The sequence below is a fragment of the Trypanosoma cruzi genome, genomic scaffold (genome assembly GCF_000209065.1).
Source record: "Trypanosoma cruzi strain CL Brener 1047053516773 genomic scaffold, whole genome shotgun sequence".
Classification (NCBI taxonomy): Eukaryota; Euglenozoa; class Kinetoplastea; order Trypanosomatida; family Trypanosomatidae; genus Trypanosoma; species Trypanosoma cruzi.
In genome coordinates this window covers 26,778-47,975 of record NW_001849492.1, presented here as the reverse complement: position 1 = coordinate 47,975, position 21,198 = coordinate 26,778, and the positions used below count along the sequence as shown (strand labels likewise).

At 46.8% G+C, this 21,198-nt stretch overlaps 11 protein-coding genes across 11 annotated transcripts, besides 26 other annotated features; all 11 read right to left on the bottom strand.

The window, feature by feature from the left end:
* Window positions 1–17,418: part of a sequence feature (heterozygous, non-Esmeraldo-like haplotype) that runs on past the window's edge.
* Window positions 338–392: a sequence feature (T-rich).
* On the bottom strand, window positions 434–1,810 carry Tc00.1047053510519.100 (hypothetical protein, conserved; the record flags this gene model as incomplete). The annotated part of the gene is made up of 1 exon (XM_807620.1): window positions 434–1,810. The coding sequence occupies one exon, from the start codon at window positions 1,808–1,810 to the stop codon at window positions 434–436; it is 1,377 nt and encodes a 458-aa protein (XP_812713.1).
* Window positions 1,947–1,985: a microsatellite.
* Window positions 2,035–2,092: a sequence feature (A-rich).
* On the bottom strand, window positions 2,098–2,553 carry Tc00.1047053510519.90 (hypothetical protein, conserved; the record flags this gene model as incomplete). The annotated part of the gene is made up of 1 exon (XM_807619.1): window positions 2,098–2,553. One exon carries the CDS (start codon window positions 2,551–2,553, stop codon window positions 2,098–2,100), a length of 456 nt encoding a protein of 151 aa, XP_812712.1.
* Window positions 2,779–2,809: a microsatellite.
* Window positions 3,312–3,335: a microsatellite.
* Window positions 3,425–3,480: a sequence feature (GA-rich).
* Window positions 3,622–3,696: a sequence feature (A-rich).
* On the bottom strand, window positions 3,774–4,238 carry Tc00.1047053510519.80 (hypothetical protein, conserved; the record flags this gene model as incomplete). The annotated part of the gene is made up of 1 exon (XM_807618.1): window positions 3,774–4,238. The coding sequence occupies one exon, from the start codon at window positions 4,236–4,238 to the stop codon at window positions 3,774–3,776; it is 465 nt and encodes a 154-aa protein (XP_812711.1).
* Tc00.1047053510519.70 (hypothetical protein, conserved) lies at window positions 4,558–5,586 on the bottom strand (the record flags this gene model as incomplete). Its single annotated transcript, XM_807617.1, has 1 exon — window positions 4,558–5,586. The coding sequence occupies one exon, from the start codon at window positions 5,584–5,586 to the stop codon at window positions 4,558–4,560; it is 1,029 nt and encodes a 342-aa protein (XP_812710.1).
* Window positions 5,991–6,521, bottom strand: Tc00.1047053510519.60 (calcineurin B subunit, putative; the record flags this gene model as incomplete). Its single annotated transcript, XM_807616.1, has 1 exon — window positions 5,991–6,521. The coding sequence occupies one exon, from the start codon at window positions 6,519–6,521 to the stop codon at window positions 5,991–5,993; it is 531 nt and encodes a 176-aa protein (XP_812709.1).
* Window positions 6,925–7,824, bottom strand: Tc00.1047053510519.50 (hypothetical protein, conserved; the record flags this gene model as incomplete). The annotated part of the gene is made up of 1 exon (XM_807615.1): window positions 6,925–7,824. One exon carries the CDS (start codon window positions 7,822–7,824, stop codon window positions 6,925–6,927), a length of 900 nt encoding a protein of 299 aa, XP_812708.1.
* Window positions 7,953–7,976: a microsatellite.
* Window positions 8,469–8,536: a sequence feature (AT_rich).
* Window positions 9,181–9,291: a sequence feature (T-rich).
* Window positions 9,340–10,920, bottom strand: Tc00.1047053510519.40 (protein kinase, putative; the record flags this gene model as incomplete). Its single annotated transcript, XM_807614.1, has 1 exon — window positions 9,340–10,920. The coding sequence occupies one exon, from the start codon at window positions 10,918–10,920 to the stop codon at window positions 9,340–9,342; it is 1,581 nt and encodes a 526-aa protein (XP_812707.1).
* Window positions 11,667–11,728: a sequence feature (T-rich).
* On the bottom strand, window positions 11,910–12,797 carry Tc00.1047053510519.30 (mitochondrial structure specific endonuclease I (SSE-1), putative; the record flags this gene model as incomplete). Its single annotated transcript, XM_807613.1, has 1 exon — window positions 11,910–12,797. One exon carries the CDS (start codon window positions 12,795–12,797, stop codon window positions 11,910–11,912), a length of 888 nt encoding a protein of 295 aa, XP_812706.1.
* Window positions 12,856–12,907: a sequence feature (T-rich).
* On the bottom strand, window positions 13,051–14,364 carry Tc00.1047053510519.20 (hypothetical protein, conserved; the record flags this gene model as incomplete). Its single annotated transcript, XM_807612.1, has 1 exon — window positions 13,051–14,364. One exon carries the CDS (start codon window positions 14,362–14,364, stop codon window positions 13,051–13,053), a length of 1,314 nt encoding a protein of 437 aa, XP_812705.1.
* Window positions 14,615–14,642: a sequence feature (AT_rich).
* Window positions 14,781–14,806: a sequence feature (AT_rich).
* Window positions 14,827–15,243, bottom strand: Tc00.1047053510519.14 (hypothetical protein, conserved; the record flags this gene model as incomplete). The annotated part of the gene is made up of 1 exon (XM_807626.1): window positions 14,827–15,243. One exon carries the CDS (start codon window positions 15,241–15,243, stop codon window positions 14,827–14,829), a length of 417 nt encoding a protein of 138 aa, XP_812719.1.
* Window positions 15,422–15,446: a sequence feature (AT_rich).
* Window positions 15,475–15,516: a sequence feature (A-rich).
* On the bottom strand, window positions 15,624–19,115 carry Tc00.1047053510519.10 (uncharacterized protein; the record flags this gene model as incomplete). Its single annotated transcript, XM_807611.1, has 1 exon — window positions 15,624–19,115. The coding sequence occupies one exon, from the start codon at window positions 19,113–19,115 to the stop codon at window positions 15,624–15,626; it is 3,492 nt and encodes a 1,163-aa protein (XP_812704.1).
* Window positions 17,419–18,043: a sequence feature (areas merged during assembly that could not be assigned to a particular haplotype. This can correspond to areas where the two haplotypes were merged or to regions with more than two copies in the genome that were merged during assembly.).
* Window positions 18,044–18,228: a sequence feature (haploid, non-Esmeraldo-like haplotype).
* Window positions 18,229–21,198: a sequence feature (heterozygous, non-Esmeraldo-like haplotype).
* Window positions 20,190–20,264: a microsatellite.
* Window positions 20,444–20,468: a microsatellite.
* Window positions 20,690–20,715: a microsatellite.
* Window positions 20,717–20,758: a microsatellite.
* Window positions 20,772–20,793: a microsatellite.
* Window positions 21,063–21,092: a microsatellite.

The window sequence follows — 21,198 nt, the reverse complement described above, 5'->3', positions numbered from 1 at the left end:
AAAAGGAAAAAAAAGTCCATTGAAGAAAGACGGCAAAGAGAAGCAGGACGTTTCGTGAAGACTGGCAGCACACATGCCCCACAGTGGCAGCAAACCAAAACACAACTAAAAGTAGTGTCGATTTTATTTTTTTTACTTGTGTGGGTGTATTTGTGTTTGGCTGTGTGCATCCCAGAATTTTATTTCACTGCCTCTCGTATTTTATTCCAATTGTGTCTAATTTCCTTTTCTTTTCTTTTTCTTCCCCTCCTCCTCGTCCTTCCCTTTTTCCGTTCCCCGTGTGATTGCGCTTGGATCCTGCTCCCTTGACACCCTTTCCTCCCCGAAGTGTCACGGCAAAATCAAAAAAACAAACAAACAAAAACAAAAAAAATTGCAAAAAAAAAAAAAGACGCTTTGTTTCCTCTTTCCTTTTCTTCTTTCTTTTTTTGCCTCAGCGGATCCGCCTCATGTTTCTGTAACCGAGAGCCCCATCGATGAGTTCCTGGAGGGCTCTCATTGCCATCAGCTTCAGATGCGTGACGTAGAAGAGAAATGACGCGGTGGCAACGGGAAGGAGACTGAGTCCACGGAACTCCTTCCACATCAGCGAAAGCGGAAAAAGCAAAACAAGGAAAAGGCATCCACACGTGATAAAATCCTTCGCACGTCGTGTAAGAAAGAAATCTAACATAAAAAGCAGGGTCAGCACGACAAGACTAGTAAGCACGGGTATAATGGCAAGCAATACATACATGCGGCCACCGTGCTCCACATATTGGAATATGCAGAATATGGTCCCTGCAAAAAACGCAGGATAGACATACGGAACATTTGATAATAAAAACGTCATAATTGCCATGGGTCTAAATCCAGTTCGTTGCTCATGAATATGTTGTTTAACCTCTGGTGCAACATATGACAATAAAACATACAATTGCCACATACAAAGTGAAACCATGGGGGTGATACCACACAGCAGCCATGGAAACCGCTCTTCACGGGCAAAATTGATTTGTACAAGGAGTGTCGGAAACGCAATGCATGCAATGCCAACAATTATGCCGGTGGCAGAGCGAATAATAAGCGGTTTGTTTTTGCGTAACCTATAAAAAAGGGGCTTAGGCTCAAAGTGCGTCTCCATCACGACATTTGCAATAACTATGGTAACAATAGAAAGATACGTCATCCACAAAAGGGAAAACGCCATGCTTGGTGAGCATAAAGCGCCTAAAGCAACCCCCTCTGCTGAGCACACAGTAGTACCAAGAAATAATGAAAAAGACAAGAGTGCCCAAGAAAGAAACATCTGCAGTACAAAGACACGCCGTCGTTGCACATATTCATAATAGCTACGACTTTGTAGATAGTGCCTCACTTCTTCCATGGCTTTTCGCAACGTTCTGTTGGTTGGTGCGATGAGAGGCTCCATTGTGTCGTGCTGCGTGATGAATTGCTCCGGGGCCCCCAATCGCCGCATTTTGTTCAGCAACCGCACGTCCGACTGATCCAAAGGCGCACTGTGTAGACGCTGCACGAGCGGGTAAGCCACAAATATTCGTTTCGAGACAAACTCCCATATGACAGCATGTTGGCAGGCACAATTCCATCGCCAACAAACACTTGAAAGAACGCCGATCCACGCAAAATTATAGTTGTCATTTTCAATTACCTCCATAAATAGGCGATGCAAAATTTCAATTGGAAGGCAATTCACATACGGCGCTACGCGAAGAAGCGCTACCCGCTTCTCCAACTCCGTGTCTCCACTAAACCCACCACGAGAAAAAATCGACCCTAAAGAAGACGCTAATGATGAACTGAGACTCATTTTTTTCTTTTCTTTTAAGAGATGCACACGCACACACAAACCTTTTTGTGTAAACTACAGAGAAGGACTCCTCTTGCTGTATACTTATATATGTGTATATATCGGGAAGCAACTAAATGCAACCACAATCTGCTCCAAAAAAAAAAAAAAAAAAAAAGAAGAGAAAAAAGAAAAACGCCCAAGGAAGGAGACATACAAAGCAAATATAATAACGTCCCGATTTATTTCTTTCCCCCCCCTTTATTTCTTTTTCTTCTTCTTGTTCTTTGCTTGCCTTTTCTTGAAAGTCAACGTACATGTGAGATAACGCCCTCGCACACACTACAACCGACTGGAGAGGTGTCCGAGAAAATTCTCACGGCCAGAGAAGTACCGCTGTGCCTAAGAGACCTGCGTGCGTCCACAACTTCCTGCTGCGTACCGCAGTTCGGGCATTCCCACGTTCTCGTCGTCGGTGTCTGCGTAGGTGGCAACGGCGTATCCTGCGTAACGGGGGCACTATCAGTGGCGGAGACAACATCAGAGCCTTTCCGCTGTCGACGTGCCTCTACTTTCCGCTGCACCAACTCCCGCCATCCTCCCGGCGTTATATTGTGGGATGCCAGTGCCTCGTGCACATCCGTGACGCTGGCACCCTCAATTGTGGAGGCGATCATCTCCGCCAAAGTGTCTATCATCTCCCGCTTCTCAGATGCCGACAGGAACGCTGAGTCGCCGGCATTTGCCTCTATGACCACTTCCATTCGCCCTCAGAAAAGAAACAAAAGGGAATATGGGCAGGGCAAAGGCAAACTGACAAAAGAAAAAAGGAGGGAATGCGTGGGCCCCAAGAAATACCGACACGCCCCGAGAGCAGAAGAAACAAAAGCGCAAAAGAATTGACACGGAGGCAATGCAAAGAATACTAAACAATGAAAATCCCCATGTATTATTTACTTTTTTTTTTTTTAATTGTCTTTTTTGTTGTTTATATATATATATAAATATATATATATATATGGAAAGAGAGAAAAAAAAAAAAAAAGGGTGTTGGTAAAGATAAAATCTCACTGCCAAAAATAACAACACCCCCCGTTCTTCTCTCCAATTTCAGTACATAAATTCCCCCTTCACATTTCATCTAGCGCCGTGTTCAATTTGTGCTGTTTTGCTTTCCTCGTCGTCCTCCGTTTCGTCTGGTGTGCGCTCAGTCACTCTCCCTCTCGCACCCGCAGGCACAACACATGCATGCCTCCTTTTTTTTTCTTTTTATCTGCACCCGCCGCCAGGGACAAAAAAACACACCTGGAAGACGAAGACAAACTAAAAAAAAAAAAAGTGCCGGTGAAGTTCTTTTCAATTATTTCCCCCTCCCCCTCCCACGACACTTCCATTTATCGCTCCGGTGCGACTGCGTGTTGTTGCTGTTGCCTGACGGTCCCGTTTCTCAGTCTGCAGCTCCAAACAGATGCGCCAGAGAGCTGCGGATCGGGTGGTGGTGGAAAAAACACACGAAGAAATGAAACAAAAACAAAAACAACAACAACTAAGCGGTCAGCGAAAAGGGTAAAAAAAAAGGTACAAAATACAAAACAGTGACCTGACGCGATGGACCAACAAAAAGAAAAGGTGACACTCCCTCCTCCTCTCTTCCTCTCTTCCTCTCTTCCTCTCTTCCTCTCTCTCTCTCTGTGTGTGTGTGTGTGTCCAATGATGATGATGATGATCGCAATCGTCATTGCAACCATTAATATATCACCATTCGTGAAGATTTGCGGCAAACGAGACCTTTGAGAAGCAAAAACATAAAAATCCGTTTATTTCGCCAAGCGTCTTCTTCCTTCTTCTCCTTTTTGATCTGCTCCATTTTTTTTTCCTTTTTTCTTTTTCTTTCTCTTGTCGTCTTTGAACCCTCGCTTTGTTGCGCTTAAATTACCAAATTTTGAACTGCGGTGCAGCGTGTGTGTTCAGCAAAGGGGTAGCATCACATGGTTGAGCAGCAATTGCTGTCGCTGCCGCCAGTTTCTTTTCTTTTGCCCGGCGCTGCCTTGTCACCCCCCTTCTCGCGTCTCGTTGTGGTGTTGTTCCTTTGAAACACCAAATGCATCAACACGGACCTTGGCTCATCACCGTTTTTGGCGCCCGCTCCTACATTTACACTACATTCCTGCGCTTCGGTAGAACTGAGAACACTCCGCAGCGGGGTGCCGTCCGCGAGGAGTTTTCCCGTTCGCAGAATCTTCATTTCTACGGTTTTGATGATTTCCTGCATCTCCGACAAGTCACTCGGCCATTCCCTCCGTATCTGACGCTTTAGGTCTGTCGTCGTCGTCGAGGAGCCATTCTCCTGAATTAGTGGCACCTCCAGCTGCAGCTGGCGTCCCGAGTACGCGGGGTAGCATGCACCGCTGAGGACAAACCGCACAAGAACAGCCCCCTCACCACTCATAGCTTCGCTTACCCCAGCAGCCTAAAAAGAAGTATGTATATAAAAATAAACCTATAAAGGCAACGAAAACACACGGAGTGAGCACAGGACTCTGGCAAGAAACAAAAGGAACAGAATAGAAAGAAAAAAAAATAAATGTATGCTTCAAAATCAGTCTTCACTCATCCGTCAAAAAAAAAAAAAAAAGGAATTGCACAGGCAAAGTGAAAAGAGAGAAAGAGAGAAAAAGACGTATCCCTCTCAAAACATAAATGTCGTCACACCGCAGATAACAATTGCCAACAAAAAACATAAAAACCAAACAAACAAAAAAATGCCACTAAAAGGCAGTTTCACACACTTCCTTGTTGAGATTTGGAGGAGGGGCGTCCTCGAAAGAAACACCACGACGACGCGCCGGGCCATTGTAGTCAAATGGAAACATGCCGTTGTACTTTGCCCACGGCTGGCGACGGGCCTTTGAATAAACGGTACCCACCAGCTCTCTGCCACTATTGACACGATTCCGAGCCTGTTCTTCTATCATTTGCTTTCGACTAATGAACTTCGGCTCAGTGCGGTGCCATCCCCAAAGTGCCCACATATCGCGAGGCATTGGTTTTGCGCCCTCCTCATTCACCGAGAGATAACCTGTCTTTGCTGTGAAGGAGCCTAACCGCTCCAGTTGATCCATCCACATCTTAAATTCAGTGTCAAGCCGCATCACAGCATCCAATGCACCCGATTTCACGCCCTCCTTAAAATATGCTTCCGCCTTTTCATGGGGTGCGCCGGACAATCGCACCGCCAGCATCATGTTGACGTATGTCTGTGCGTTTGGCTCAAGTCCAATGGTTCGCATTTCTCCTAGCAGCTGTTCACAGCGTGAAAGATCTTTGGCGAAAGCACAGGCCTGCATCACCGCATTGTAAATGTAGTGGTCCGATCCAAACCGTTTAATGTGATGCCGAAATATGTCGTTGACGCGCTCCATGTATTTTTTTGGGTCATGTTCTATTTTTGGCATCAAATGAATGACAACCTTCTCATTGTGGAGTCTTGTCCAAAAGGCCTCGTCACGGTTCTTAACGTAAAGCCGGAACATCGCTTCTGGTGTCAACTCGAAGTTGTCACCGGCGTTGTAAAATCCAATTTCCTTCGGCCACTTCGTGTACCCCAACAAGTTGAACTGAAGCTCATGCCACGAGTTCGGATGACGTCGTGGAAATGCAAGACTCAAAGGTACAAATTGATTGAGGACATGCTCTGATATCTTTGGACGCCACGCGAGATTCTTCCCACCACGCCTTGTGCGTCCCGGTGTGTGCGTCCATCCCTTCTTGAAGAAGAGCCTGCTACCGTGCAGCATTCAAAAAAAAAAAAAAAAGAGACGACGCGGCCGTGGGTGTCACCTCCCTCGTTCTCTCTTTTTTCTTCTTCTCCTCCACAGACGCACAAAACATACAGAAAGAAGAAAAGAGAAAGAGAAAGGAATAGAAATACCGGGAAGCAAACTAACAAACCAAAAAGTTAATCCAAAAGAAAAAGAAAAAGTAATTCCTGTTGAGTTTGCTGCGGGCCAGCCGACACAAACGGGGTTTAAATCAACTCTGCCCCCATTCACCCTTCTTCCGGCAAATTTCCGGAACACACAAACAAGAGCGTAGCATTTACATATATGTATATATACACTTGGTAGATGGCTTTCGCATTGCAAGCAGCGAGAACTTCAAAGGGTGGATGGAAGAGAAGCTAATGGCTGTGTAAATTCAACTAAATGGAGAGGCTAAGGCGATCTCCAAAATTGTTCAGGAGGGACAATTTCTCAAATTCTTCAAATGTAATGTACCCGTCACGGTTCAGGTCCACTTCAATAAATGTTTTGTCCACGATCTGCTGCAGCTGAACCCCCGTGAGATTGGTTCCCACCATGATCGTCAGCGTCTCAAACAGGTCCTTGTTGCTGATCTTGCCGTCGCCATCAACATCGTACATCTTGAAGGTAAATCGCAGTCTTTCCCGCTTGTCAGCCTGCGGGGAAAAAACGGCAAGGGCCTTTGCAAACGTCATAAAGTCAATTTTTCCATCCCCACTTGTATCCAACACCGCCAGTACACGCCCGAGGAGAGGGTTTGAGGCCACTGAGGAGATGGAGCTGAGCGCCTCCGCTGTCAGGACTCCCCGTCCCCCCTGAGCGAGCGTCGCAAACCGCTTTTGAAGTCGAACAATTTGTGCCTCGGAAAATGCGGTCGCTTCTCGCAACTGCCGCATCTCCTCCGGCGTGAAGGAAGACCCCTCGCCCATGATGCGAGCACGAGCAACTACCACAACAACTACTAACAGTAATGATAGCACTTATTGTTATTATTGGTACTGCACAACGGAAAGAGAAACTACTTCTGCGGTTCCTGCTTGCGACTGTATGACTCCCCTCCCCTTTATGGTGTATACTACCAAATTTATTGGCCCGCCAATACGGGGAAACCAAAAATCAACCGTGAAAAGAGCAAAAGCAAGAAAAAGTAGGCAGGCACCCTGAGAGAGTTGTCAAAATATGTAATCATGATTTTCTTTTACTCGCCTTTACATCCCCATTTGAGTCTCTCCCTCTTCAGTAAGGAGAAGGAAATGGGTAACCTTTGAATATTACTCTATTTATTGGACATCAGTGATCATACATAAAATCATACAAACAATGAATGTGGTCTCAAGACGACGGGGAATTTAGGTGTCTTCCATCCATGTCAATAGATTCCATAGCGACATACAACGTGTTGAGGGCACAAAAAACGGCGCGAGTTGCCGCTGGTGTTAGTAACCGTGCACCGTCCACGATGCGTAGATCCACACCATTCGTCAACTCGAGTGCGGCGGCCATTTTTTCCCACTCCCCTCGCAAGTTTCCAAACAAGTGCAGCTCCGCCCATGCGAGAAGAACTTTGGACGTCAACGTTGCTGCAGAAATCACGCCTGTGCCGTCGGGATCAAACGCACTAAAAAGTGCATTTACATTGCGGTCCAACGCGGGGTGGAAGGCGTTTTCGACAAGAAATGAAAAGAAAGAAGATAAAAGTAAAGAATCCTCTTCCTCACTGGGAAGCAGAACAATAAACATGCGGTGCAAATAATCTTCACTCACCATATTGGGCACTAGCTGCGTACAAACATCGTACAGTTCCTCAAAACTCAAGCGCAAGGCCCCAACGCTACAGTTCTCTTCCTTTCGCGCCTGCCATTCTGCATCCTTTCTCTGAATAAGAGCGTCACAGATCTGATACAAGGGTAAACCACACAAAAGGCCAATGATGGGGTTGACTTGTAGGGAAGTAGGCAAAAATAGTGAATACCGCGATTTACTTCCAAAATGCCTCGTCTCAAAAAGATCCAATTCCTTCATAATTTTGGTGGATTCACACAATGAGCCATCTTCATTCTTCGAAGTAGGGACCGATGCGCACATGGCCCTCTTCAGAAAATATTCCACAGAGTTTTGCAATTGCTTCGCCTCTTTCATTGGGGCAGCGCTTTTCAAAATGGATTTTTTTTGCCAGTTGCCCGTACTCACTTGCAAAACATAACGCGGTGGCGGTGGCTGCTGGACAAACATCGTCGCGGCCCAATATATAAATGTATTTTAACACTGGAAACTGACTGCCGGTGTGGCTGGGAGTGGGAATTGAGGTTCCTTTCTGATGTCTCTCGCTTCTTCCTTCGTTGGCAATAATGTTTCCTCCACACCACCACCACCACCACCACCACAGCCGCCGCCGCCGCTTTTTATCCCCTTCGCTCGGGAACCCTAACAATCCCATGAGCGTTAGTCGCGCATTAAAAAAAAAAGGGGAAAAAAAGAAGACAAAGAGACAAACCAACGGCATGTGGCAGCGGCTGCCACACATCCCCAATAAGACATACACACAGAAGTATGGGAGAGGGACGCCACAACAAAATAACGGTCTACAAATGAGGGCAAACACTCCGTCCACACTTTCCACTCCGAAAAAAAAAAATACACGTGGTAAAAAGCAACATCAACAACAACAGTGGTACAACTTGTGCATGCTGCTGGGTCCAATGGAGAGCTGCGTCCACATATGCCCAAAAGGAATACACGCATGAGCCGCTTTTTTTTTTTTAATTTTGTCTTCTTCTCTTTCCCTCCCTCCCCCCCCACCCCCTCCTTTTTTTTTTTTCTTCACGTTCTACCAAAAACAAGGGAGAAATAAAATACACAAACTCAGCCTAAAGCAGATTTTTTAAAAAATCAATAAGAAAAAAAATATATTTATTTATTTATTTATATCAAATAAAAAAAAAAAGAAAAACTAGTGCAGAGAAGATGGTCCCCCCTCTTTTCCCACCATATCCATCTACAGCTATCCTTCCTGACCGTCACTCTTATTCCCTTTTCACTCCCTTCTTTTTTTACACACACATCCCCTCTTTCTCGCTCTCTGTACCGATCCATTGATTATTTTTGCCTCAATTCCTCCTCGTTTCTCTTTTTTTTTTTTTTTTTCAAAGAGAGGGGGAGGGAAGAAAATAAAAAAAAAAAATACCCTCCCCTCCCTTTCCCTTTTTTCCATCCTTCATTGCTGCCGACCACTATAATTTGTCTTTAATCATGTATTCAGAGAGAAGAAGCAAGGAATGGAACCGAACACCACTTTTTTCTTTTTCTTTTCTTCTACCGCGTCACAGTCTCCGCTTCACAAAACGTTTTATGAAATTTGCACGCAAACGCACCCTTCTCTCAATCCCACCCGTTTTCTGGCTGCCCGCGTTCCCACCGTTCCGGCCACCATGGCAGAAAAAAAGACAAAAACCAAAGGAGACGTCCCGAGTCATGCCTCCAAGTGAGGGAAGGGGACGAAAAAGGAGACAGCACCAGTCGTCGGTGAACGACGTAACGGAGGAAATAATAACAACAAAAACACACACAAACAAATAAATTCGAATATTTAAAAGAAAAACAAAAAAAAGTAATACAAAAAAAAAAAAAAAAAGGCAAACAATGGCCGACAAATATAAAAAAGAAGAGAAAAAAAAAAATAGAGCAAAAACAAAAAAAGAACATGAGACTGAGTGGCCAGAAGGAAATAGAAAGACAGGCCCTACTTCTCTATGCTGTGGGCTGCGCATCCTGAAATTCCACCTCCGCCGTTACAGAACCAACTGGAGGTTCGTCATTGTCAAGCAGTTTTTTCTTCAAGGGAGGCGGGGAGCTGCACGCGCTTCCGTAGTCCTCCTGCAGGAAGGGATGCTGCAGCAGCTCAGCCGCAGTAGGACGTTGGTGGTGATCAATTGTGAGACATGCCCGAACAAAATCAATGTATAAAGGATCATCGTACCCAAAAATTGCTTCTAACGAATTTTGTGGAACGGGGAAATGAAACACAAGTTCTTTCCCTTCCCGGTATTCGTAAAAGACACCGGTTTTTGTTACGAAATGTTGTGTGTTACGTCCTTCGTGAAGCAATGAAGCCGGTAAGGGACCGCACACGCTACAGATGGACGCTAGCATTTGCTGCAAGGAGGTATTCTCAAACAGAACGCGGCCTGTCGCTAGTTCAGCCAGAATGGCGCCCAATGACCAAATATCAACACGACCGTCGTACTTGCAACCAATAATCACCTCGGGAGCACGATAGCAACGGGACTGCACGTACGAGCTGAGGTTGTCCGTCAGGTAGCAACTACTCCCAAAGTCAATAATTTTTACCTCACACCTGCTAAATGAGTGAATGAGAATATTCTCTGGTTTGAGATCGCAATGTAATATCCCAAGATTTTGCAAAAAACACAGACCCGTGAGAATCTGTTTTGCTATCGCCTGTAATCGAGGGAGAGTGAAATAAAATTCTGTTTCCTCCTCCCTATTAAACTTGCTAAACTGATACAAGTTATCACGAAGCAACTCTGTCACAATAAACATGTGCTCCTTATAATAGAAATAGTCGTACAATTTTACCACGCAGTTCTCCTCCGCGCTTCCAGAGGAATCAATTAACTTAAGCAACTTGATCTCATCCAAGCTTTGATCAAAGAAGTCCTTGGAGTTGCGTATTATTTTTAGGCAGACTTCTCTGTCTTCTATTAAATCCATGCAGCGCACTGCCCGAGAGAATGCAGCGGAGTCAAGAAATTGTAGCATCTGATATCTCCCCGCAACTACCGTATCCGCAAGAATGGGAAAATCCTTTTCCTCCTCAAAGCCCGTCTTCCCCACTTCATACACCACGCGAAGATGAAAAGAATCCAGTGGCAAATTTGAAGGTGCTGCCTCCTTAAAGTACGGCTTTGTTGGCACAAGCCGCGCCTCCTCAGTCGGTTGGAGCTCCCTGTATTTTTCTAAAGTTATACCCGCTCCGCCCGCAAACTCTGGCGCAAGATAATCTTCACCAGACAGTTTCCACAGCTCTTCTTCCACACCGGTGGAGGTTACCACACGATGCATCGTCTGCAGGATTTGAAAATTAGAAACAGCACAGGATGAACTCTTACGGGAGCGTGAAGAAGCAGAAGACCGACTCACTTTTTGGCCTTTCTTTCCTCCGTGAGACTTTGCCGAGTCCTGTTGCTTCACCAAGAGCTGCCACTGCTCCACGAATAAATTCAGGCAATGGGACAGACCCAAGTGACGAAGGAATGCGCTGAACTCCTTGGCCTTTGCGTGGTCCTCAGGGGACAACACGGGTGGCATTTTCGTTAATCTATTACGTACCCTGTCTTTATTTTTATCTTTGTTCCTTGTTTCTTTCCTTTTTCCTTCTCGTGTGGGGTTTTTTATCCAATTTCTCGCTCCCCCTTCAGCCACCACCCGCAGCGAAGGAACAAAACTGTTTTTTAGGAGGGGCGTTGTTTCTCGATTCCCTACGGGCCACCACACACACAGAGATAGAAATGAGAAGCAGACATTCACTACTCGGCTCTCCATATTAACAATGGAGGACAGCAATATACAAGTAGGACAACAACAGAAATGCGTGCGTGTCCGTGTTTTCGCCAGAAAAAACACGCCAATAACATTGCCTCCCTCCCTCTCTATCTCTCACCTTTCTGGATTTGGCGTGCCGCCACGTCTTGCTCCCCCTCCCATTTTCTATACCCTGGACTTTCCTTTGTTGCCACCGGGAACACATGTGGGTGCAAAAGCATTTGGGGTCGTCTTGGCAATAATGATTTTTTTCCCCCTTCAGTCGCTGCCGCAGTTCTTTCTTTTTTTTGATACTTTTTTTCTGTTTTCACCGAATCGTCACCGCATCGCAGCCCCGCCCCATCCTTTTTTTTTTTTGTGTGTGTGTGTTGTTGGAGAGTGGGGGAAAGAGACGGACAAGTGAAACCGCGCCTCATCTCCCACACACCGCCTTCGGCCTGCACCTCTCCATGCGGCGCACCGGCAGAATGGCTCCAGCCCCGGGGGGAAACACCCACGAAAAACGTTGCATTAAAAAATAAAATAAATGAAAAACCAAACAAAACAAAAAAAAAAAAAACGAAAGAAAAAAAAAGAGACTCAAATAAATCTATGAAATTGACCGGTTAGGAAACATTTTTTCCTCCGTTTCTTCTCCTCCAGGGGTGGCGGCTGTTGTCTCGCCATTCATCTTCTCCACAACACACAACACACACACAAGAGGCAGCAAGCAAACAAGAGCTTCCTTCTTCCCCCCCCTTACACACACAAAAATACTAAAGCTTCATGAAGGCTTCACACGCCTTCAGTACTTTTGGACAGCTTCGCAGTTCCACCAATTTTCGCGATAGCTCCGCATCGGCAGCGCCGGCACGCAACAAGTCACCTAAGTGTCCACCCTGTTTTTTTTTGCCCTTTGTGAGAACACCCTCTAAATCGCCATACTTTTTAAGAAGCTGTAGCGCACGCGTCTTTCCTATGCCCTTCACACCAGGAATGTTGTCCGAAGAATCACCAGCAAGAGATTTATAGTCACGGACTAGTTTCGGATGCACCCCGACACGCTCAATAACACCTTTTTCCGAGACCAAATGTTTTGTGCGTATATCGTAGTGGTAGCACTTATTTGCCTCGTCGATGAGTTGGTAAAGATCGTAGTCATGCGACATCACAACAGTGGGTATCTTAAGCTGCTGATTGTGCAGCGCTAAGGTGGCAATAATGTCATCCGCTTCTGCATCAACATCTTTAAGCTTTGCGTCCAAGTCGGGAAGAACGATAAGTGTGTTTTTGGGCTCCCCCGTGAATACTTTTATTGCGACCTTCTTAATGACGGACAGCTCCGCTGCGTGTTCACGCTCCGCGCGATTCTCCTTGTATGCTGGATAGAGCTCGCGCCGTCCACCATCCCCTTGATCAAAACAAACAATTATTTTGTTGTGCTTCGGAGTGTGGGCGTATTCCACCTGCGGGGAAAGGAGGTGCTGGGCAAGATGACTGGGGTCAAAGCTGTGCGCCGTGGCAATAATATGCCGGGCGTTTGTGATAGTAAACCGCTTAACGTCTACAGGGGTATGTTTACTTGTGTAGCTCCAGCGATGATACCAGCGATGCACTACGGCCGGGCCATCAACCAGCACTACAGCACGCTCGCGGACAGACATGAGACCCGGCGACAGCAACCACACCCACACCCACACTTACCCAAACTCCCTCTACGACAAAATAAAAGAAAAAAAAGAAGACAAAAAAAAAAAGAAATAAAGAAAGAAAATGTGCTCAAAGATGTATGACGTTAAACGCATTGCAAGAGCACCGCAATCTCGTATTCGTCTCTATCTGCCATCGGGTTCGCCCTTCCAAAAGACAGTCTACTTTTCGCTCCACAGAGAAAAAACGACAAATCCACTACACTTTTTAGTGGCGTGCCATCGACTCCAGGCCTACGGAAGAAGGCGGATAGAGTCCACGCGCGCAAAACTGCTTTAGACGATCCACCATCTCCTGTGAAAGGCCTGCTCGTTCCACAAGAAAAGTCGCAACCTGCAGCTGCCGTTCGCGCACACTTACATTGGCTTCTTGTGGCATAGAATAAAAAAAAGATGCGCATAACGGTGCCATCGACAGCATGATGTTTTTTCGCACCAATCCGTCACTAATAAAACACCACAAATTCTCTCGAGAAACATCATCGGCATCCCCGCAAAATTGCCACGCAGCATGCAAGAGCAAAGAACTAAAAAATGAGTCTGGGACATGTGGAGACTGTACGAAGGTGTCCATGAGGCCTAGGGCCCTGGGGCGAAGAGCGGCGACGTCCAAAGCGCGCACAATCTCGTCTTCTATGGGCACAACCGAATATATACCACGCCATCCAGCAGCGGTGGTGCTTGCGCCTCCAAGAAATTCGTAGATGGCGTCTCGAACACTATCGTTGCACTGCGCCAATGAAAGAGCAGCTTTCACTCCCCATAAAGACGCGTACCTTTCGGCATTCAGTTCATGATTTCGGAGTGCCGAGGCACATGCGCGACATACAAAACAAAACACAAACTCATCCTCATATTCCGTGAGTGCCCTCTCAATTTTTTCAAGCAGCGGCGACGGCATCTCCACGTAACGAGAAATGATACAGCTGATCATTAGATAGTTGGCCACGAGAAGGGGGTCGTGCTCAAAGGCGAATACAGTTGATGAGGTGATGAATGAAATCAAATCCGTGTAGCTGAGCAGGAACCGACACACCATTTCATTTTCTGCGGACTCAGGCTTGTTCTCATCAAACAATCGTAGAACCCGCTCGTTCTTTAAAAAGGCTGACAAAAACTCTCCTACAGGTGGCGCTAAATCAGATGGAAGCAAAGCCATCACACCAATCAAGGCCGGGCGCACACTTGCCGCCCTGGAGAGATCCTCGTGAGCCACGCCGTTCACAAGAAAACGGGTGACAATGTGAGATGTGTCCAACCGGAGAAAGTTCTCCGCGGCTGCTCGACCGGTACCCGTGTCGAAAAGCCGCTTCAGGCCATCGCCGAGAGCAGCGTAAACTTCAGGGCTCCCAACGGCCTCTGCCTCGCGAAGGAGCGTCTCCGCCGTCTCCTGTTCACCCTGACGCCATATGCGGAGGAGATTTTCGGGCGCCATAAACCGATCCAACTCCAGGCGCGCCTCCCTTGACCCCCGAAAATCCGAATCCGAGAGACCAAAAGCCAGATGGCGTAAGTGATCCATTTATGTTACCCCTATTTTTATTTTTCTTTCCCTCCTTTTTCGTTCTTTTTTCTCCCCTCACCTCCCTCGTTGATCCGTCTTGTTTTTAATCCCGTTCCTTTACTGCAAGAACCGACCGTGCAACCGGCAACCGACAACAGAAAAATTGAATCAACTCAACACACAAAGCATCCCTCGTGTGAGGAAACAACAAGGGACGTCATTACACGCCGCTCCTTTTCATTCTATGGATGGTGCAGCATGCGGCAAGAAAAAAAAACAAATTTTTTTTTTTAATTCCCCTGAAAAGAAAAGGGAACGGTGTACATAAAGGCCGTGCGAATTCCACGTGTGCCAGTTTTTACCTCAGCCCGAAAGGCAAATAATAAAAACGACAAAAAAATAACAAAAAAAAGTAACGGGAAAACTCAACAAACAAAATAATATATATATATATATAATACAAGTGACTACTCCGGAAATTTACTCAACCCGCTCTCGACGTCGACAGAATGTACGGTGTAAATAAGACCGCAGGCGCTGACAAGGACTACTGCAGTACCACTCCCGCTGACACTGTGGGCAGGGCCGGCAGAGTGTCAGCTTGAAACAGTAATCGCACATCTTTTCTGCCCCAACATTTTCGTCGTTCTCGCGCCCAGTCTTCCATTGACCGCTCTCTTGCGCCTCTGGTGGAGACGACAAGACCCCACCGGCCCTCCTTAACAGGCCAAACTTCAATTTCTCAATGTCCTCTTCGCACTTTTTTACTCGCATGAACAGCTCTCGTTGCTGCCCCAGACAACTCTGTAAAGAAGCCACAACGCCAATTGTGACGTCTCTCTCAGGCAGCAATGAGGAGGAACTGGTGCAACGACTGGACAAAGAAGTGGAAGACATGCACTTCTATCCCACCACCTTCCTGACGCTGAGCAAAAATATAAGGTGAAAAAAAAAAAAGAGCAAACCCACAAAAATTCTGGCAAAAAACACCACAGCATACTGCAGGCTTAGCAGTCAGAAGAATCGTTTATTTGTAACAATAAAATTAGTCACGCGTAAAAAAACCCGCCAAAGCTAAAATAATAATAATAATAAATATACTTACACTCATGTATACAATTGTGTATCTTTTTCTTCCTTTTTTTTTTTTCATTCATTTTTTTTTTCTTTGTTACGATAGACTTCCCGTTAGTGAAAAGGAGGGAAGACGGTACTACTGGAGCCAAATAAGGCTTTCGCTTCCTGATCGCATTGCGCACACCTCTGGAAAATTTCTCTTATTGCATTTCCTCAGCACAACATCGAAGCTCCAAGAAGGAATCCATGGCGAGACGCAGCTGTTCTTCCACGGCACAGCAGTAACGTGCAGCCCCTGCTAACTTTTCATCCTTGGCAACGATATCCTGACGCAGAATTTCACAGGCCGATGCCTGCTGCGCCAATTCTTCCCGCAGGACGCCATTCTCCTCCTCCAGGCAGTTAAGCTTCGTCTTTGTTGAATTCAACTCCTTCGCGGCACAACATAGTGACTCAGATAAAAAGTCTTTTCTAGCTCTCATGGTCGAAAGTTCCACATGCTGTCGAGCAATGGTCGTGGCCAGCATCGGCGACAGCACGACGGCCCCGCCTCTTTCATCTAATCGAGGCGGCTGTGACCACAGAGAAAAGGATAGGAGCTCCAAAAAACGGTCCATATAATTCACCATAAGCTCCATATGGACCGCCAGCGTTTCTTTAACCATTCGGAATATTGCGTCCGCTTCAAGTGAAACTATCAAATTTTGTGAGCGGGCTTCGTCAGCAGCCGTGGTGCTCTGATTCCTGCGAACATCAATCGCACGGATTTCTTTCATAGAATACTCCGCGTCAGTGGTGGGATCAGGTTCCCCAAAATGAGCGGAGATGGAAGCGATACCTTCTCTCGGCGCTGGTTCTTGCCCCACCGCGGCGTTCAATGTGAGGCTACTCGTGCACACCTCTTGCCCATCAACTTGAACGACTACCGCCGTTTTTCTTTGGAAAATTCCAAGCTCCTCTGAGACGATCTGCAGGAATTCAAGACGGCGCACTGTGTCTACATCGACGTTTAATAAAACAATGACGGAAGTGGCAGACTCCAAAAAAGGACTAAAAAACATTAAGGTGTTCCCCTCACGTGAAATGACCTCTACCGGCCACCAGAGAGAAGTTGTGACATCAAACAACCTGGCATAAATGGCGTCTCGTGTCACCAAAACCCCCTCCGGCAGCAACACTGACACGGAGGTAAAGTGCCCTTGGACGGCATCCACCCACCGAATCTCCGGATTCGTATAAGAAGAAAAACACCTCACCGTTTGAAAGAGATCAAACTCACTCAACAATTCACGGCTGGAACGCCACTCACCCTTTAGCGAGCAAATAGGGCTGTCTCCAGTAGTTCCCTCGTCTCCTCCGGCACTGCCGCTGGGCCTTACGATATAAAACAAAGCTTCATTCTCAAGAACAGAAACAGCCATTAGAAGTCCAAAAGTATCACCAAAGTCCGAGTTTTTTTTCGTAACCAATACGCAACTTTTTGGACTTATTTTTAAAAACGCAATCATCTCATTTAGAGAAACTGGAGTGCATGGTGTTTGTGTCCCCACATCGCCGCCACAACCGGCCGCAATAAAATCGCCAACCGACATAGTATGATCCATGTCCAAATCCAAAAGGACAGCAGCCAATGCTGCACACCACCACAATGGATCGGCAGCATCACTGTAGGCTCTGACGATATCTGTGACTGCGTCCAAGTGAATCAGCGCTTGTCGCCGCCATTGCCACCACCCTTGCACGTTAACGCCAACAAACACAAAATCGGCGGTGGGGATATCTAATTTAACATTCTCAACCCACTGTCCAATAAAATAAATCGCAAGTGCAAGGCATTCTGCTCCGTGGATAAAATGAACAGAAATGGGGGTTAAAAGCCCATACACATATTTCACTGGAAACGCCTTGGCATTTAAAAATGCGGATGTCTGACCCATCGCTTTGGCAACATATATCGAACGCGTAGGCAAATTAAAATCGTTTTTCCAAGAAGTCTGTGTCGTCCGCTCCCTGGGAGGGCCATGGGGACGCAGTGCATCCGTTTGCACGGCCACCTCCTCCAATTCCCTCACGGTTTGTGTCGTCCGCTCCCTGGGAGGGCCATGGGGACGCAGTGCATCCGTTTGCACGGCCACCTCCTCCAATTCCCTCACGGTTTGTGTCGTCCACTCCCTGGGAGGGCCATGGGGACGCAGTGCATCCGTTTGCACGGCCACCTCCTCCAATTCCTTCACGGTTTGTGTCGTCCACTCCCTGGGAGGGCCATGGGGACGCAGTGCATCCGTTTGCACAGCCACCTCCTCCAATTCCTTCACGGTTTGTGTCGTCCGCTCCCCGGGAGGGCCATGGGGACGCAGTGCATCCGTTTGCACGGCCACCTCCTCCAATTCCCTCACGGTTTGTGTCGTCCGCTCCCTGGGAGGGCCATGGGGACGCAATGCATCCGTTTGCACGGCCACCTCCTCCAATTCCCTCACGGTTTGTGTCGTCCACTCCCCGGGAGGGCCATGGGGACGCAATGCATCCGTTTGCACAGCCACCTCCTCCAATTCCCTCACGGTTTGTGTCGTCCACTCCCCGGGAGGGCCATGGGGACGCAGTGCATCCGTTTGCACGGCCACCTCCTCCAATTCCCTCACGGTTTGTGTCGTCCGCTCCCTGGGAGGGCCATGGGGACGCAATGCATCCGTTTGCACGGCCACCTCCTCCAATTCCTTCACGGTTTGTGTCGTCCGCTCCCCGGGAGGGCCATGGGGACGCAGTGCATCCGTTTGCACGGCCACCTCCTCCAATTCCCTCACGGTTTGTGTCGTCCGCTCCCTGGGAGGGCCATGGGGACGCAATGCATCCGTTTGCACGGCCACCTCCTCCAATTCCCTCACGGTTTGTGTCGTCCACTCCCCGGGAGGGCCATGGGGACGCAATGCATCCGTTTGCACGGCCACCTCCTCCAATTCCCTCACGGTTTGTGTCGTCCACTCCCCGGGAGGGCCATGGGGACGCAGTGCATCCGTTTGCACGGCCACCTCCTCCAATTCCCTCACGGTTTGTGTCGTCCGCTCCCTGGGAGGGCCATGGGGACGCAATGCATCCGTTTGCACGGCCACCTCCTCCAATTCCCTCACGGTTTGTGTCGTTCGCTCCCTGGGAGGGCCATGGGGACGCAATGCATCCGTTTGCACGGCCACCTCCTCCAATTCCTTCACGGTTTGTGTCGTCCACTCCCTGGGAGGGCCATGGGGACGCAATGCATCCGTTTGCACGGCCACCTCCTCCAATTCCCTCACTGTTTGTGTCGTCCGCTCCCTGGGAGGGCCATGGGGACGCAGTGCATCCGTTTGCACGGCCATTTCGCTTTTAAGCAATGTGTCGTTTAAGGAAGCCGTTAAATTCATTTCCTTCCCATCAAGAGTTCTCGTTTCACGCATCTGTGCCAACTCCTCCATCAAACGACTGCGCTCGGCCAGGAGTTGCCGCATCAGGTGCTCCATCTTTGTCCCCTTCTCAGAAAGATCCTTCACTGCAGCCTTGTGTACCCGCTCCATCTCAGACAACTCTTTAGTCAGTCGGTCATTCTCTCGCTGCAGATGGGCCATACGCTCGGTGTCATTCCTGTTGTGGAGTGCAGCAATTCCCTCCAGGACCCTTTCAACACGACTCGCAGTCCACGCCATGTTTCCCCCGTCTCTCATATAGCTTGACTCGGGCGGTGATGAGGAGACACAAGTCCGCCACACACCATCAAGAGCTAAATTGAAAAAAAAAAAAAAAGTGACTCGTTGAATGGAATCCACCGATGAGCAAAAAGGCGCAATTTTCACGCGACACAACGTGAAAGAAATTAACACCACATGTAAACTAGGAAAAAAAAAACTGTTGGCGCCTCAAAAAAGGAAAAAATATAAAACAAAACAAACCATCAAAAGGCAAAATAAAGGAAATAACTAAATAAATATACTGCTGAATTCCCCGTCTGAACGAAAGCTTAAATTTTAGCTTCCAGCATCTAGGCCAGAGACCACTGGTTCCTTTCATTCGTTGCCTCATGTCAAATCAACTTCGTCCTTTACAAAGTCCATGGATGATGAACATATAGACGAACGCAATCCAACAAAAACAACAAAAATATATTATACACGCGGCATATCACACAAGTAAACTTACAGAGGTATATTCACTAACGTGGAAATGCTCCATTTATGTAATTTCTTTAGGATCATCACGTTACTCTCGGTAACAACGGAGCCTGTATGAAGCCCAACCTCAACGTGATACCAAACGGATAAATCCCTTTTCGACAAATATCAAGGCACAACTGCCATTTTCTCCTTTTTTTTTTTTTCAGCGCGTTTGGTAATATCTGTTCTTTGAAGCCCCCGTAATAACGGGCAAAATGGAGGGTAATTAGAACGACTTTCGGCCCATAAACGCGATCACGTTTTGCGCCTCTTCACGTACTCTCACCAATTCCTTTAAACCCCTAGGTATTGTGCAGAATAGCGAGGCCAGCCGTGCAACCATAACCCATGTCTGCGTTGATGCCTGTGCAAAACTTTACTCATGTGAGCATCCTCCCTTTTTCTTCTTCCATGTCCTTAAAGTCAAATGCAGCAACCAAAAATAAAATAAAAAGGACACGTGTATATGCAAATTCAACATTCACCGTGAAGCAGCGGAATTTTTTTTTTTTTTTCTCCTTCGTTCAATCTTTTTACCCGCAACGCCTTGGTATGTACTCGCAGAGAAGGGAATCTTTACGGGAGCTTTATGTATGCATGTAAGTATCCATACACATGTATGCGTGTGAATGTGAATGTGAATTTGTGTGTGTGTTTGTGTGTTGGGTGACGATAACTAATGGAGCGACGAGTATCTTTATGTTCCATCAGCGCCGTATGATTCTCTTTCTCTGCCCAAAACAAAACCGAAGCAACAGTCCGGCCATGTTGCGTCTATCGTACGCTTCTGAAAAAATTCCGTATATGATATGCTCCACTTTAGATGCGGATATTGAAATGAAATAAATATATATATATATATATATAGAGATGTGCAGAGGGGGCACATAAATGAATGATCCCCATCATTATTATCCCATAAACGGAGAGAGGCAGAAATACCACATCTCTTCTCTCGTTTGTTTTATTTGGTCTTGCAGTAACACAATGGCTGTTTACGATGGGGACCAGAGGACAAAATCATAAATGAGGCGCATCCACCTCTTCTTCTCTTTGCCTCCATAATGTAACAAAACCGCGTCACGTGGACACACACACACACACACACACACACGAAAAAAATAAATAAATAAATAAAAATAAATAATAATAAATAAGAATAAAATAAATACAACAACAACAACAACAACAAAAAGTCAAGAAGTTCCTGTTTTTCTTTGAGCACTTCTTTCAGTCTCCGTACGAAAGAACAGTTCTTTCTTTTCTTCTTCCTGCCTTTCCTCACACACACACAGAAAGGCACACAGACGGTCAGAAAGGCACACACATTTATATATGTATAGATAAACAAATATATGCAGTGGCGACAATAATAAAAAAGAAGAAGAAAACAAAAAGAAAACGTAATCAAGCCCGCCATGTCACGGCGTCCCCATCTCGACAGTCGTTCATTGCCTCCGCTTTTCTCTTTTCTCTTTTTTTTTTTTTTTTAACTTCACACACACATCACACATCACACGATTCAACGTTGTTGTTAACACACGCCAAAAATAACAGCAAAAAAACTTTTTTTTTTAAGAGGAAAAAAAAACAAGAA